At 41.5% G+C, this 14,904-nt stretch overlaps 1 protein-coding gene across 1 annotated transcript in view; it reads left to right on the top strand.

Moving 5' to 3' along the window:
• Positions 1–868: 868 nt before the first annotated feature.
• Positions 869–14,904, top strand: part of LOC148028261 (IAA-amino acid hydrolase ILR1-like 3) — a 52,502-nt gene continuing 38,466 nt past the window's right edge. Inside the window, exons 1-2 of the mRNA XM_087690048.1 lie at positions 869–1,489; positions 1,686–1,811. Coding sequence (XP_087546174.1) covers positions 1,004–1,489; positions 1,686–1,811 — 612 coding nt within the window. The 5' untranslated portion in view covers positions 869–1,003. The remainder of the gene's footprint in view (positions 1,490–1,685; positions 1,812–14,904) is intronic.

Below are 14,904 nucleotides of genomic sequence, written 5' to 3' on the forward strand. Positions count from 1 at the left end.
TCGGCTCCACTCGAGAATGCCACGACTAATCTACTAGGCATAGACTAGCGCAAGGGGCATATGTCAGTTGATCAATTGACTACATGATATAGGCAACACATATCAATCGATCATTGGCATATAAAATTGAAATTGTTAAGCTTACTAAAGAGTCAATTTGACAAACAATCCCCAAACCTCCCAAGCTTGATGTTGATGGCAAGTAGAGGGAGCCCTCGCCAGCTACAACTAAGAGGGGTGGCACAAATATGATTCTAAGGGGTTGTTATGTGACAGTGCCCTGTCTTTTGTAACCAGCCAATCTGAGGATCTGATTGAAATTGGATCACCCCCCTTATGTTCATGGGTAATGATGTCACACAGTGACACACCCTGCGAAAGGAAAGTTGCTAGCCATCCTGCATGTGGTTCCTTCATGAACCCCCCCACGGGAAGCCGCTCTTATGTACACACCATTATATTTCCTTTCAGCAGCTCTTCCTAACCAACATTAGCAAGTTCCTATTTTATGCGCAAAGGAAAATTGTACCTCAAGGCCCATAGCCTATAGGAAACAATGAGCGTTACTCTTGTAGGTGCAACTTGTAAGCAATTTTGCATGTGGAGGCATTGGCATTGGGGCCCAGGGCAGTGTTCATGAAAAACTGAGGTTTAATATAAAATGAATTGCAAAATTTTTAAAAAATCTTCAAAATTTAAAGAAAAAGATTTAAAACTTCAAACTTTTAAAACATTTAAATTATGAAAATGGCAAATGTATGTAATTTGACCAAGAAATCACTACAAAGTTAGAAAATTTTGAGTTAGAAATTTTCATATTATGCTATGAAAAATGTTTTTCGTGAACATTGGTCCTGGGGGAGCGGCCAAGCCTATGGCAAACTCATGAGTCATCCATCGGGAGAGAGCCCCGAGATTCCTGACTTCCTCCTGTTTGCTTTGTTGTGCTGTTTTGTTTGGCTAGTTATTATTAGTTGGGAGGCTGTGGCCGCCTGCCTTAGCGATGGTGGTGGCTTTGGGATCGGGCATCGACTTTCATGGGCGAGGGGGCCCTTGGGTGCGGGTTTTGTTATCTGTACTAGGCGCCATCGCGGCAGTGGTATCGTGGAAGGCTGCTGTGGCGGCAAGTGGTACTGTTGGTCCATTATTAGTGTTAAGCGAGGAGATTATTAAGAATGAGGATAATAGTAAGCCGACAGCTAATGATGCGGTGGTTCAGTGGAGCGTAAGCGATGATCAGTTGCTGCTGGCAGCTGCCCGCGCTCCTGAGAACGTGGAGTGGCTCAAATCCATCCGGCATCGCATCCATGCTAAGCCGGAGCTCAAGTACGAGGAATTCGAGACAAGCGCTCTCATCAGGGAGGAGTTAGACAAGCTGGGCGTCCCCTACGAATGGCCTCTCGCTTCCACAGGCGTCGTTGCCGTTATCGGCTCCGGTGATGCTCCTGTCATTGCTATCAGAGCAGATATGGACGCCTTGCCTCTCCAGGTAGGTACTCTGATTACTCTGTCTCCTACTGCACACAAATTAACATTGAGTTGATGACAGACTTGGCTTGCCACCAGCCACAAGCCACGCGTGCCCCTTGGGGCACCGACGTCTTGGCTGCCGGGGTTTGAGCACGAGAACCCCTTTTTTCTTTGTGGAGGTGCTATTTATATAACCAGTCACAAACTGTTTGTAGGAACTGGTCGAATGGGAGCACAAAAGTAAAGTTCCTGGCAAGATGCATGCTTGTGGACACGATGCGCATGTCACCATGCTTCTAGGAGCTGCAAAGTTACTTCAACAGAGAAGACCGAACCTGCAGGTGCAATATCTCATTTAACAGTCTCAGTAACTCTTTCCCATCAGTGCTGGCAGCTCTATACATCGGCTGATTATTTTAGCAATCAACATGTGCAGAGCCCTTAACTTTATGTTTAGTTTACTTCGTAAAGCACACCAAGCAAACCGCCATATGTTTATTATTAGCTAGTGACGTTTTTACTCTTCAAACCTTCAGACGAAGTCCATCCTTTACAGTGAGTCTCAAGCTTTATTTCTTTCCCCGGAATAAGCAAGGAGGTGAGAAGTACATTTGGAAGTATCTTCACGTAACCTTCGAAAATGCTTCTATGCCTCCTCTACTTTGTATCACTAAGCTTCGGGCTCCTAGCTGTATGAATGCCAGCATGTTAAAATAGTCCAAAATCCTTAGCAATTGTCCAATGCTTATTGTCCTTGCTTTTAAAACAATCAGCAAGTACGCATTTTAATTGAGCATCTCTAAGGTACAATCTTATTTCTTGTGTGAAGGCATGGCAAATATCCATCAAGTGAGGTTGTAGGACTGAAGCAATATTTGCAATCAGCTCATGTCTGGGACTTGCTACCTTGAGTGCCATGTGTTTTGAAGTTGGGTGGTTTTCTAGTTCCTTGAGCACAAGGCATGAACTATTGTATGATTCAAGTTTACAATGGTAACATACATCAGTAATCTAGCTAATGTCAAATATGGGTTTAGAAAATGTATACAGCAGCTCATCAAGTGCTTTAGGGGGGTTTCTCAAGGGAGGTGTTCATAGCTGACTATTTTGAGTCTAAGATCAGCAGACTTGTCAAGTCTAGGCTCTCTGCTCTCTAATCTGTCATCTCTTGAATATGTGGACATTTGGGCAATTCTTATATCATCATATCATCTATTACATAATTATGTTACTTTCCCTTGCTCTTATTTTCTTTCAGGTGTGCTTAAGCTTGTCTTCCATACTAACTTTACACGCGTACTTGTGATGTGGCACACACTTTTTCATGGAAAAATGGCAGTGAGACTAATGATGATGAAGGCTGGTACAAGAAAGCCCTTGCACATGCAATAGTGAGACTGAGATGAATGTGCATGAGCTTCATGTGGCTGTGTAAACTAACATTGTGCCTTTTTCCCCTAAATAGTAAAAGCAGGCTGCATAAAATCAGCAAATCAAGGTTGTTGGAATCAGCACTTGTGCCAATTGTGCTCGAAACATTGCATCCACTTCCTATTCATCTTGAACCTGATGTGTTGCATGTGTTTGAGCTGTGTGCTCACCAACTGCATTAGTTGCTTGTGTTTCAGCTGTATGGTCACCAATCACATTCATTGCTCACCGTCCTGAAGCATTTGGAGCACTTTGGGATGCAAAATCATGCATAGATGGCCTATATGGACAGGATTCTTGTTCCTTGCTCTTGTTCCCACTGTGTGAGACATTTTCACTGTGTTGTGCTGCTATTTTCTGTTTTCAGTGGGTAAAAACTTTGCTGTAATCAAATTACTGTAATCAAATTACAGCAAGCCAAAATGCATGTATTTACTTACTCCTAATTGGTTTGGTCATTACCTCCCTCTAAGCTAGTCTCTTAGGAGTCCTAGGTCATTCATTAGAACCATAGGCTAGTTTCCTTTAAGCTTAGTTGCACCTTTTCAAGTCTGTCGTTGCATACTTCCTTCTTTCATTTACTTCCATTGCCTATAACACTCATTTAACTCTCTTTTTAGTTTAGAATAACATTCAAAGGATCTCATTATGAATTTTTTGGTGTGCAAGTTTCTTTTTTGATTCTTTCGTGCTAGGTTTTGCAATCTAGTTAGGATTAACATTGTAGGTATTTTATTGGTCCTACTTGGGCTGAAGGTTTGGTTTTTTGGTTCCTACCTTGGTGAGTATTGTCTCCATCAGTGTGGAGACGTGGCAATATCTTCTCTCTTGAGATCGGGCATTCTTTTACCTTATCTTGGCATTTGTCTTTCTTTTCTTTCAATTGAGGTTTTTTTTATTTTTTAATCGTCATTTCCTACACTTGTTTGTTTATTTTTCATGACAGATTGACTTCTACTTTGGTAGTTGTGTCTTCGTACTCTTGGTTGGTATTAAAGCCATCTCTTGAGGTCGAGATGCCAATGACACTAGGTGAGCATTGGAGCCCTCTTTTGAGCAAAAAATGCATTATGAATTGATTAGCTCTTTAAAACAGACACAAAACTTGTAGATTACCAAAAGTTTCATTAAATGGTGCACGGTCCTTGAGAGTTTCTGTGTTCCTGAGGATCCTTTTGCATCTATAAATATACAAGCTACTCACTATTCAATCAATCCTTGTCCTACAAGTTTCAACCGCATCAATCCTCCTCCACTAGCTGCTTAGCCCCCAACAATTGTTGCTACGTGGTCTAAAACTGTTGCCAAGTCTCCCATTGCTGCCAATGATTGGGTGCCATCATCTTTAGGCAGTTACTTGCTGCATTTATCAATTCCAGCCCCATAGACTGTTGCGTGTTGGTTTCCAGCCTACAGCCCCATAGACTGTTGCGTGTTGGTTTCCAACCTACTGCCCTTCCATTTCTAGCATTGGCTTGATTTGTGTCTACATCTATATGAGGTCATTTTTGTGTCAACCATAGAGCAACCATAGAGCCAAACAGGCTCATCCTCGAGCCTGGGAGCTAATAGCACTCTAGGTCACGACTATGTGCTAAGAGTTGATGCCCCATACTTCTAGCCCACACCATCCCAGTATATGAATGCGTCGGCCTATGGGTCGAGTCCAAGAGTGGTGATCACACAATAATATGCACAATTGGGCTTTGAGTTCTATAAATAGGGCTCGGTTGCCCTAACCCTGAAGTGTCCTAACCACTATGCACTAAGTCATTTCATAACCACTATGACTAATGCTACTAGCACCCATCTGAATGACAAAGGATGTAACACTTCCCCCCTTATGAATGATTGTTGCTCTTAGCAATATCCTTAGGAATGAAGTGGAAAAAACAACTCTTCAATGAACATTCCATCTCCCAAGTAGCCTCCGCCTTTAGTGGTTTTTTCACTTGACCAAAATTTTGAGATAAATAGTTCAACAAGACTGCTTAGTCCTATGGTTGAGAACGGATCAATTTTGGTTGGAGTGGAATATATCGAGGAATATTCTTGATCCACGGGATGTCTTTAATTAGAATAATTAGTTCTCCTTGCTCAAGTCGTTCTTTCCAACGATAACCGTGGAATACAGGGTGAACTCAGATCTCCAAAGGTAAATCAAGATTGTAGGATACAGTATTGGTAATTTGGAAAGGGCCATAATATCTTGAAGTTAATTTATATCACTTGCCAGTGATTGCTGAATTTGTAAGAGTGCGCAATAGAAGAAGGAACTCGAATACAGAGGAAGAGAGAGAGAGAGACAATCTGCAAGAAAAGAAGAAAATAAACTTGCACTAAACAAGGAATAAATGCTAAATACAAGGCGAGGAGTGATCAGTCTTGGCACGCAACCCACAGCATCAGTGAGGGCACCAGATTAGGTTGATGATGACGGTTGCACCTAAGACAGAGTCGGAGAGTGCACCTGCTAAGGAAGGAGGGAAGATGATAATTTATATGATTGCCAAGTGGGAAATGGCTATAAATAGCCAAATATCCCAAAAACTGGCTGACTTGAAATCTAGGGCCAAAAATATAGCCGACCAACGTTTAACGCTGGTAAAAATACTTAGAAAAATCCCGGAAAGTGTGGACAATGTTTGGCAGGTGAGGCAGGTTGAAGAATGCAGAAACTACCTGGGAAATGCATATAAAATCCTGACTAGAGGAGGAAATGCATTGAAATGCAATAAACTAAGTGCTCTAGAATGAGCTATCTTCCCTGTCTAAACAAGGGGTGGACAGGTCAGAGCTCCTAAAGTCCTCGTTTGTCTCAAATTGAGGCTCACAAGCAAGATATGACAAGGCATAACAAACATGACTGCCAACATTGCCTCTTAGATCCTGGATGTGGCGGATGGCCAAGAGAGAAGCGGATCTTGCGGTGGCAACAGGAATGCCAATGTTGATGAAGTCCGTCGATAAAGATTGCCGATAAAGAAGCTCCTCATGATCTTGGGAAGCCCCCTTTGAAACACTAGGGACTAGGGGATTTGCAGCCGCATCACCAAGATGGTCCTCCTTTGAAAGGGATGGGGGGTACGAGGGAACCACTAAAGAAGAGGGTGGAGGATGGGAAGGAACCTATGGAAAAGATGGTGCACAAGCGGGAATAAATGTAGCAATAGAGAATTGCCTTCGAGGACCCTGCATAAGAGAAGGTGAATGGAGCCTATAAAGCCCCCGCTCTCTTGCCAATCTATCATGATAATACCCCTGTAGAAGAATCCTCGATACAAATGGCCTGCTCGATGAAGACAACTTGGGTACCAAGCCTAGTAAGGCCATAAACTGAGAGGAGTGGAAAGCCCAAGTCCGGAACATTAAGGGCATGTGAAAGGGAGCTCGATGTGTGGTCGGAAAATAAAGGGAAATTCCAACACCACAAATAGGCATCGAAACAATGTCACCAACAATGATTGAACCCTTAGAAGGGCATAGATCTTGCAACAAATCACCTCGTGGAGTCATATGACCAGAAGCTCCACTATCAACCAGCCAAGGCCTCTTAGAAGATGAGGCAATGACTAAAGAAGGCTCCTCAACAATATGAAGGAACAGTGACTCATGGGTAACCGTTGGAGTAGAGGTAGAAGGCTCGGATGCGTTAGCTCCATCCTTTGCTCCTAGACGAAGGTGAGGGTATTTCTTCCAACATTTCTCCTTTGGCTGTGTCCCCTTTTCACAATATGGGCATTTAGGCTTCTCCAAGTCGGAGTCAGAACCTGAAGAACTCTCTTGTCTTTTAGCCTTTGACTTCCCTTTCTTTTTCTTTCCCCCTTCCAAACTTGTAACAAAAACTTGGGTGGAGGTGGATCCACTGGCTACCTCTGTGGTGTGCTCGTCATGCTCCAAAACAAGCGGGGCAAGCTCCTCCCATAGTAGCTTCTCACGAGTCCTTGATGTAAAAAGAATGGTGTAGAAGACTATCAAATCAAGGAGATGGCAGCTGAGTCAAAAGAATCATAGCCATATCCTCTGAAAAGATCATCCTGCCAAGGGACGTAAGCTCATCCCTCATATCGTTCAACTTGTTGATATGATTCTTCATGAAAGGAGAGTCATCAATAGGCGAGCAAGCATCCATAACTTCTTCTCGAGAGTAATCCGGTGGGTAAATGTCTTTTGATGGTACAAAGAAGCAAGCTTTGTCCACGCTTCTGCTGCTTTGCGTAACTTGCGCACATGCACTAGGACAGAATCCTGTAAGCTCATAAAGAGGAAAGATCGGGCTCTAGAGTTGAGTTGATCCCATAAGGCCACATGATCCATTGATGATCCAAGGGTGGGATTCTCCACTAGACGGGGAATAGGGTGGGTAACAAACTCCCAAAGATTGAAGGTATCAAGGATACACTTCACCTTACATGACCAGAGCGAATAGTTGGAAGCCAGTCTTCTTTTGGCAAAGAAGGAAGTGCAGGCACTTGTATCGAGGGTGCCATGCTTGGCATATGAAGGCAAGTACAACGGGCCTTTTGTGAAACATGGAGAGAATGGGGAGGAGAGGGTTCCTGAACAAATAGGCTAGGTGTCCTCCGGTCGTCATGTAAACTAGCACGAAAATCTCTTCGTCTCTCAGAGGAAGGAACAAAGACCTCATCCTTTGAGTTGGCAAAGAACTGGTGATAAGACATCTTCGATATCCTATAAGACACCCACAAAAAATCTGCGTTTTGGCGGTAGACAGCCTTGAAACAAGAGAAAACGACTACAAGATCACAAGAAAGTCAATGTAGAGGGTCTACCTAGGGAAATAGATTGTCGCTTGCATAAGGACTATGTGCGTTTGTTGAGGAGAGTTGTCACCTGACCAAGGAACACTGCATTTGCAGTAGAAGACCGTTGCATGACTGAGGAAGCTTGTCACCTCCAGCAAGAGAGGAAGTGGGCAGCAAAACGGGTACTTGGCACAAGAAAAGCGGACACCTCCAAGTAGAAAGCAGCGTTTTTAGCAAAACGCTGATGTGGCAAGGCTGCTTGGTAGTCTAGGGTGGTCTCCTCCTTGAGAAGTCAACTTTGTGTCTCTTAGACAATGATACCATACTCTGATACCATGTGAGAGTGCGCAATGGAAGAAGGAACGCAAACATTGAGGAAGAGAGAGAGACAATCTACAAGAAAAGAAGAAAAGAAACTTGCATTGAACAAGGAATAAATGATGAATACAAGAGGATGGATAAGTCCTTGCATGCAGCCCATAGTGTCAGCGAGGGTACCAAATCAGGCTGATGATGATGGTAGCACGTGAGACGGAGGAAGATGATGGAGCTAGAGAGTGCATCTGCCAAGGAAGGAGGAAAGATAATATATATGATTGACTGCCCAGTGGGAAATGGCTATAAATAGCCAAGTATCCCAAAAACTAGTTGACTTGAAATGTGGGGCCAAAAATATGGCCAACCAGCAGTTAAAGCTGGTAAAAATGCTAAAAATGCTCAAAAAAATCCAAGAAAGGGTGGACAATGTCTGGCAGGTGAGGCAGGTTGAAGAATGCGGAACTTGCTCGGGAAATGCACATAAAATCCCGATTGGAGGAAAAAAATGCATTGAAATGTAGTAAATTAAGTGCTCTAAAATGAGCTACCTCCTCTATTAAAACAAGTGATAGACAGGTTAGAGCTGGTAAAGTCCTGGTTTGACTCAGATTGAGGCTCACATGCAGGAGATGACAAGGCATAACAAACATGATTGCTAACAGAATCCAATGCCCTCTTGGAGTTCTCAAGGAGTACGATGTTGGTTAGTATAAAACGTGGTACAATCTTGGTCCGTGTTAAAAGAAGTGTCCATACCGTGTTCGAAACACAGTTTTTTGTGAGAAAGTGAATCAGCTATGGAGGAGGGAGAAATGAGATAGTGACTGTGAGGGAGCTGAAGCAAAGATAATAGAGTGTACTTGCTGAATTGAGCTGAAAAGAGTGAAGGTAAGGTCAAGGGTTGACCTAACCAGCCCTCCACCAGCTGACTAGAGTTAAGCTAACTAACTCTAGTCCCTAGTGTTTTGCAATCTTGCATATTAAACCTATGTAAGAACTTATCCACATATTGTGATTGTGACATGATGATATCATGCTGATTTTGGGTGAGTTGAATCCCCAAAGAATATTGTAGGCAGCCCATATCTGACATAGCAAATGCATGTTTTAATTCAGCCTTAAAATATGTGATTTTTCCCTGTGTAGGTCTAGTGAGCAGCATGTCATCTACATAAAGAATGATAATCAGCAAGTCCCCCCCTTCATTCTTAATATACGGAGTGGGAGCAATTGGACTATTTTTGAACCCTTTGTTGGTCAAATAAGCATCAATTTTAGAGTACACGTATGAGGAGCTTGTTTGAGACCATAGAGAGGTTTATGCAGCTTGCATACCATGTGCTCTTTCCCCTTAACCACAAACCTTGGAGGTTGTGACGCATAAGCATCCTCATGCAAATCTCCATTCAAAAATGCTATCTTAATGTCCAATTGATGTACTTTCTAGCCATAGGAATCACACATCTCATTGTACTCATATGGGATGTTGGAGCAAAAGTTTCCTTATAATCTATGCCCTTCTTTTGTGCATACCCTTTTGCTATCAACTGTGCTTTGTACCTATCAATAGTACAATAAGGCTTACGTTTGAGTTTAAAAACCCATTTTGTGCTAATGGCCTTCTTACAAGGTGGTAAATCCCCAAGATCCCATGTAGAGTAAGTGGCAATAGAGTATAACTCATCTTGCACGGCTTGGATCCAATATATATCTTGCAAAGCTTTGTCCAAGGAAGTAGGCTCATCATCATCATCATCCAACAGTGAGCTCATAAATACATGCTCATCACAATCATCTACTTCCATAAAATCAGCCAAATGTGCCTTCCTTGTGTCATGTGCTGCATGTCTATCAACCCTTATAGTGTGCTGAGGTAAGGGAGCATCCATTTTACTCTCCTGGAGAATATATAATAGCCATCTCAGGACTGTTTTGGCCGCATTTACAGCAGCCCTTTCATGCTGTATTGCATCTTCCATTGCATGAGGGAAACCATCATTAAAACCCTACTATTTGGGAGCATACGGTGTAGAAACAACTTGTTGTATTATGTTTGTCTTGCCATTTATAGCAAGTACAGACTCGAAAGAAAGTAGCAAAAGACCCTCAAAGATATCACTGATGTCATGGGTGGTTGGCATTTGACATTCATCATGTGAAAATGCAGCATTTTCAATAATTACGACATTTCTACTGACAAAAACTTTCTTCGTGCATGGGTTATACAATGTGATAGCCCTCACTTTTCAAAGCCTATAAGTATGCATTTTATAGCCTTGTCATCAAGCTTCCCACAAAGCTCTTTTGGAACATGTTCATAGGCTATGCATTTATATACCCAAAAGTAGTCAACTTTGGGTTTTTTGCCATACCAAACTTCGAATGGTGTGATTGTCTTCAGTGCCTTAGTGAGTACATGATTCAATGCATGATTTACATACTGAAGGTCTTCTAGCCAAAATTTATGAGGCAACCCCTTGCTTTTTAGCATACAACGAGTCATCTCCATAAGAGTCCAATTCTTCCTTTTAGCAATACCATTTTGTTAAGGGGTTATTCTAAAGTGGCTTGATGTGTAATGCCATGATCAAGCAAATATGTCTCAAAAGCACAGGACGTACTTCCCCCTTGTTGTTGTGTAAAGTGTTTGCATTTTCAAGCCAGTTTTAGCCTCAAGCTTTGCAACAAGATGTTTAAAATGCATGAATACGTCAGATTTTGCCTTTAACTCATACACCCATGTATACAGAGAGCAGTCATCAATATATGTGACAAAGTAAAGATGACTCCCAAGTACATGTGTCCTCATGGGATCACAAACATTATAGTGAATAAACTGCATTTTTCGGACAGCATGCATTGCACCATCCTTTTTGAAAGCAAACTTGTTCATTCTACCCAAAATACATTCCTCACATGCATGAGGAGGTGGAATCTCCATTGGAGGCAATGCATTTACCATATGACATCTTTAAAGGGTCATCAAACTTCCAAAACTTATATGTCCATAGTGGGTATGCCATAGCTCCGCATTTTGCATTGTGGGCAAAATTGCAGTAATTGCTAGAGCATCATGAGACTATCTATCATAGGTATTTAACAAAAAGAGACCCTTATACAGGGTGTCAGACAGCTTGAGTGCATAATCCATCTCTCTATCTTTGACAATGCATTTGTCACCCTTAAAGATGACCTGAAAGCCATGCTTATTAACAACAGAGATAGACAACAAGTTCTTATCAATGCAAGGCTATAAACGCCCCAAACAACGTAGTATGCTTAACAATTATGATATTTGCTTGTTTTCGAGATTTAACATAAAAGAGAATGAACACTTAAAGCTGAAAATGAAAATTACTCACAAAATTACAGCCATGAAAATGTAAAAGTAATGGAGACAAGATTGAGGGTTGAAGATGGGCAACCAACCCCCCCCCCAAAAGGAAATGTATTTCTGGTGAACCCAAGTCCCTTAGGGAAGAGCTCAGTTACAATCAACCTGAGAGTGAGGAGAAGTAATTCTCACTCTCACAAGATCATGCAAAGATGCACAAACACACATGCATTATCTATTATGCAATGATAAGAACTGATTTCTTTACAGTATGAGAGAAGAAAGAGGGGAAATCAGCCTTTCTCCATCGTTGATCAGCAGTACATGGATAGGGCTTGCTTCTTGTTGCTAAAATGGAAGAAAGAGCTCGAGAAGGAGGTGCTGTAATGAATTTACAGGCTTGCTGTCCCGTAAAACAGCAGTGATAGAAGAGGGAATATGGAGGAATTTGATAATGGAGAAGTGGGGGATGATGATGGGGATGGATGGGGCCAGTTTCTGGCTATCTGTGGGTGCTGTACATGAGTTTACAGCAAAGAAAAATGATGTTGAATGAAGAAAAACGAGCTCTTATTTATAGGAGAGGGAAGAGCTAGTACAAAATGGGAAAGTGGAGTAGCACAAGACAAGTGTCTAGCCACATGTCATGAGATGTGACAAGTGGTGGGACACTTGGAAACTTGTGTGACAAGTGTCTTGACACTTGTCTCTTCTCTATGGCCTTCCTTTTTGGATTGAATACTGTCAAGAATAGAAACAACCAAATTTAGTAAGCACAGTCAGAGTATAGAATTTACTATTTTTAGAATGACATCCCTATTTTTTAGGACTAGCATTTTTAGGCTAATTCGAGGCTCCTAAAATTTAGGGACCCCCTAATATGGGTGTCGTATGAAAGCTTTTTCCGTATACATCGCAAAAACGGTATCAGAATCTTCATGTGACTTTCCTATACAAAGAAATGTGCATTCAAGCTTTTAGCCCACACATGCACATTGTATAAGCATTTCATGATCATGCCATCTTGTTGATTGTAACTGTCTGTTCTGACGGATCTAGCCCACACTTCAAGGGATCAATCCTTTCTGTGTGCGAGTCTAACCCTGATATGCGTGAGTTCTGGTCATAGGCGCCCAATCGGGCCATATAGGTGGAAGTGTGAACTATCTTTTCTCTAACCCACCGCGTGGGTCTACCATAACCTGTGACCACTCATCAGTGGCCAGCTCCAATACACTTTTCTTTATATCTAATTAGTGTAAAGGAAATAAATTTAATAAATCATTATATAGACAAATTAATGAAAAATGATACAAATTCTGTTTCTATAGAGTTGTGACAGCCCTCTGGCTTTTATTCAGCTGTCCTCAGCTGAAAAGCTTCTTGATATGGCTGAAGAATGTCTGGGTAATCCTTCATGAATTTTTCATCTACCCACTGTGCATCTGTTGTGGGTAGATTCTTGAATTTTAGTAAGAATTTTCGTGTCACAAGGCCACTTCTCGTGGTTCGATCCTTGTGAAACAAAATCTGTTCAGGTTCTAAGAGTTGCTCTGTTTCTTCAACTTCTGGGGGATCTTCATTTATGGGTTCCTTTGGTTCTGGTCCTACGTAAGGTTTTAGCAAGCTTACATGAAAAGCATTGTGTATTTTCCAATGAGCAGGAAGCTCAAGTCGATAAGAAACGTCATTTATTTTCTCAATCACTTTGAAGGGTCCAAAGTATCTACTGGAGAGCTTTGGAAAAGATGAATTTTGACCGGAACCTTGTTTGAGCGTGCTTTTATCAAACTTTAGCAAGACATATTGATCTTTTTCAAAAGCCAAAGGTCTTCTTCGTTTATCTGCTTGCTTTTTTTGTCGCTCTTGGGCAACTTTGATAGTGGCTCAAACTTGGTTCATTGCTGTTTTTAAATCTGAAGCAAACTCATGAGCATAAAAAATCTTATCTTTAGTGCAAATAATTGGAGGAGAAATTACTTTACCCTGTACTATTTCATTTGGAGCTTTCCCTGTGGATGAGTGCACTGTATTGTTGTAAGCAAACTCCAATAATGGAAGATATTTCTCCCATTGTGTCTTATGTTCACTAACATAAGCTTTCAACATATCCAAAAGAGTGAGATTCATCACCTCTGTTTGGCCGTCAATTTGAGGATAAAAAGCTGAGGAGAACTTTAAAGTGGTTCCCAAATTCTCAAATAAAGCACTCCAAAAGTTACTTGTGAATTTGGAGTCTCTATCTGAAATGATCTCAGAAGGTATACCATGTAATCTGAAGATATGTTGAATGAAAAGTCTTGCAGCTTCTTGCAGCTTATGCGGATTTCAATGTTTTATGACATGGAATAAAATGCGATTGCTTGCTAAATTGATCAATTATGACCCAAATCATATCATGACCTTGAGGTGTTCTTGGAATACCTGAGATGAAATCCATTGTGATAGATTCCCATGGATCTTTGGGCACTGGAAGAGGTTGCAATAATCTTGGAGTCTTCTGCCTATCATACTTGGATTTTTGGCATACTAGACAAGCCTCAATGAAGTTATGTGTATCTCTTCGTAATGTTGGCCAATAAAAGTAGCGCTCAATTGCACTTAGAGTGGTTGCCCTCCCTCTATGCCTTGCATAAGGGGGTTCATGACTTTCTTTAAGCACCTTTTGTCGAACAGGAAGAGTGACCCAAAGGCGATTGTTCATGAGAAGGTAACCGTCTTTGATGGAATAATCTGGATGAGAACCTCCTTGCTGTAAATTTGACCAAATTGTTGCAAAATCAGTATCTTCATCATAAGTATTCTTCATCGTTTGAAAATCTTCATGATGAGCCACTGAATAGTTGCAATGCGAGGCACTCTAGAAAGCGCATCAACAACTACATTTTGTTTCCCTGGAGTGTACATAATTTGAAAATGAAACATAGACAAGAAATTTTTCCATCTTGCATGTTTCTCTTGCAAATGCTTTTGAGTCTTGAAATACTTCAAGCTCTGATGATCAGTTTTAATAAGGAATTCATTGCCTAAAAGATAATGTTTCCATATCTTCAAAGCATGAACCACTGCTAAGAGCTGCTTTTCATAAATGTCATACCTTTTCTCCACATCATTTAGATGGCGGCTTTCAAAGGCTACGGCATGGCCTTCTTGATTTAGCACTGCACCAATGCAATCACCGCAAGCATCTGCTTCCACCACAAATGGTTTTACCAAATCTGGAATGATAAGAACAGGTCCAGAAGTAAGAGCTGTTTTCAGCCTTGTGAAGGCTGCCTTCTCTTTTTCCTTCCATTGGAAAGAGGTCTTCTTCTTTGTAAGGTTATGAAGTGGAGAAGCCATATGTGCAAAATGCTTGATGAAGCGGCGGTAATAAGAGCATAAGCCAAGAAACGATCGCACCTCATGTACATCATAAAGATGAGGCCATTCTTGGATTATCTTGATCTTTTCAGGATCCATTTGAATCCCTTCAGAAGAGATGACATGCCCAAGGTAATTTATTTTATGCACGAAAAATTCACTCTTTTTACCATTTACCAAGAGTTGATTTTGTTGAAGTAATTGTAGAACAATCTCCAAGTG

This window comes from Lygodium microphyllum, chromosome 12 (genome assembly GCF_053477565.2).
Source record: "Lygodium microphyllum isolate KBCC chromosome 12, Lygodium_microphyllum_v1.1.10, whole genome shotgun sequence".
NCBI classification, from domain to species: domain Eukaryota; kingdom Viridiplantae; phylum Streptophyta; class Polypodiopsida; order Schizaeales; family Lygodiaceae; genus Lygodium; species Lygodium microphyllum.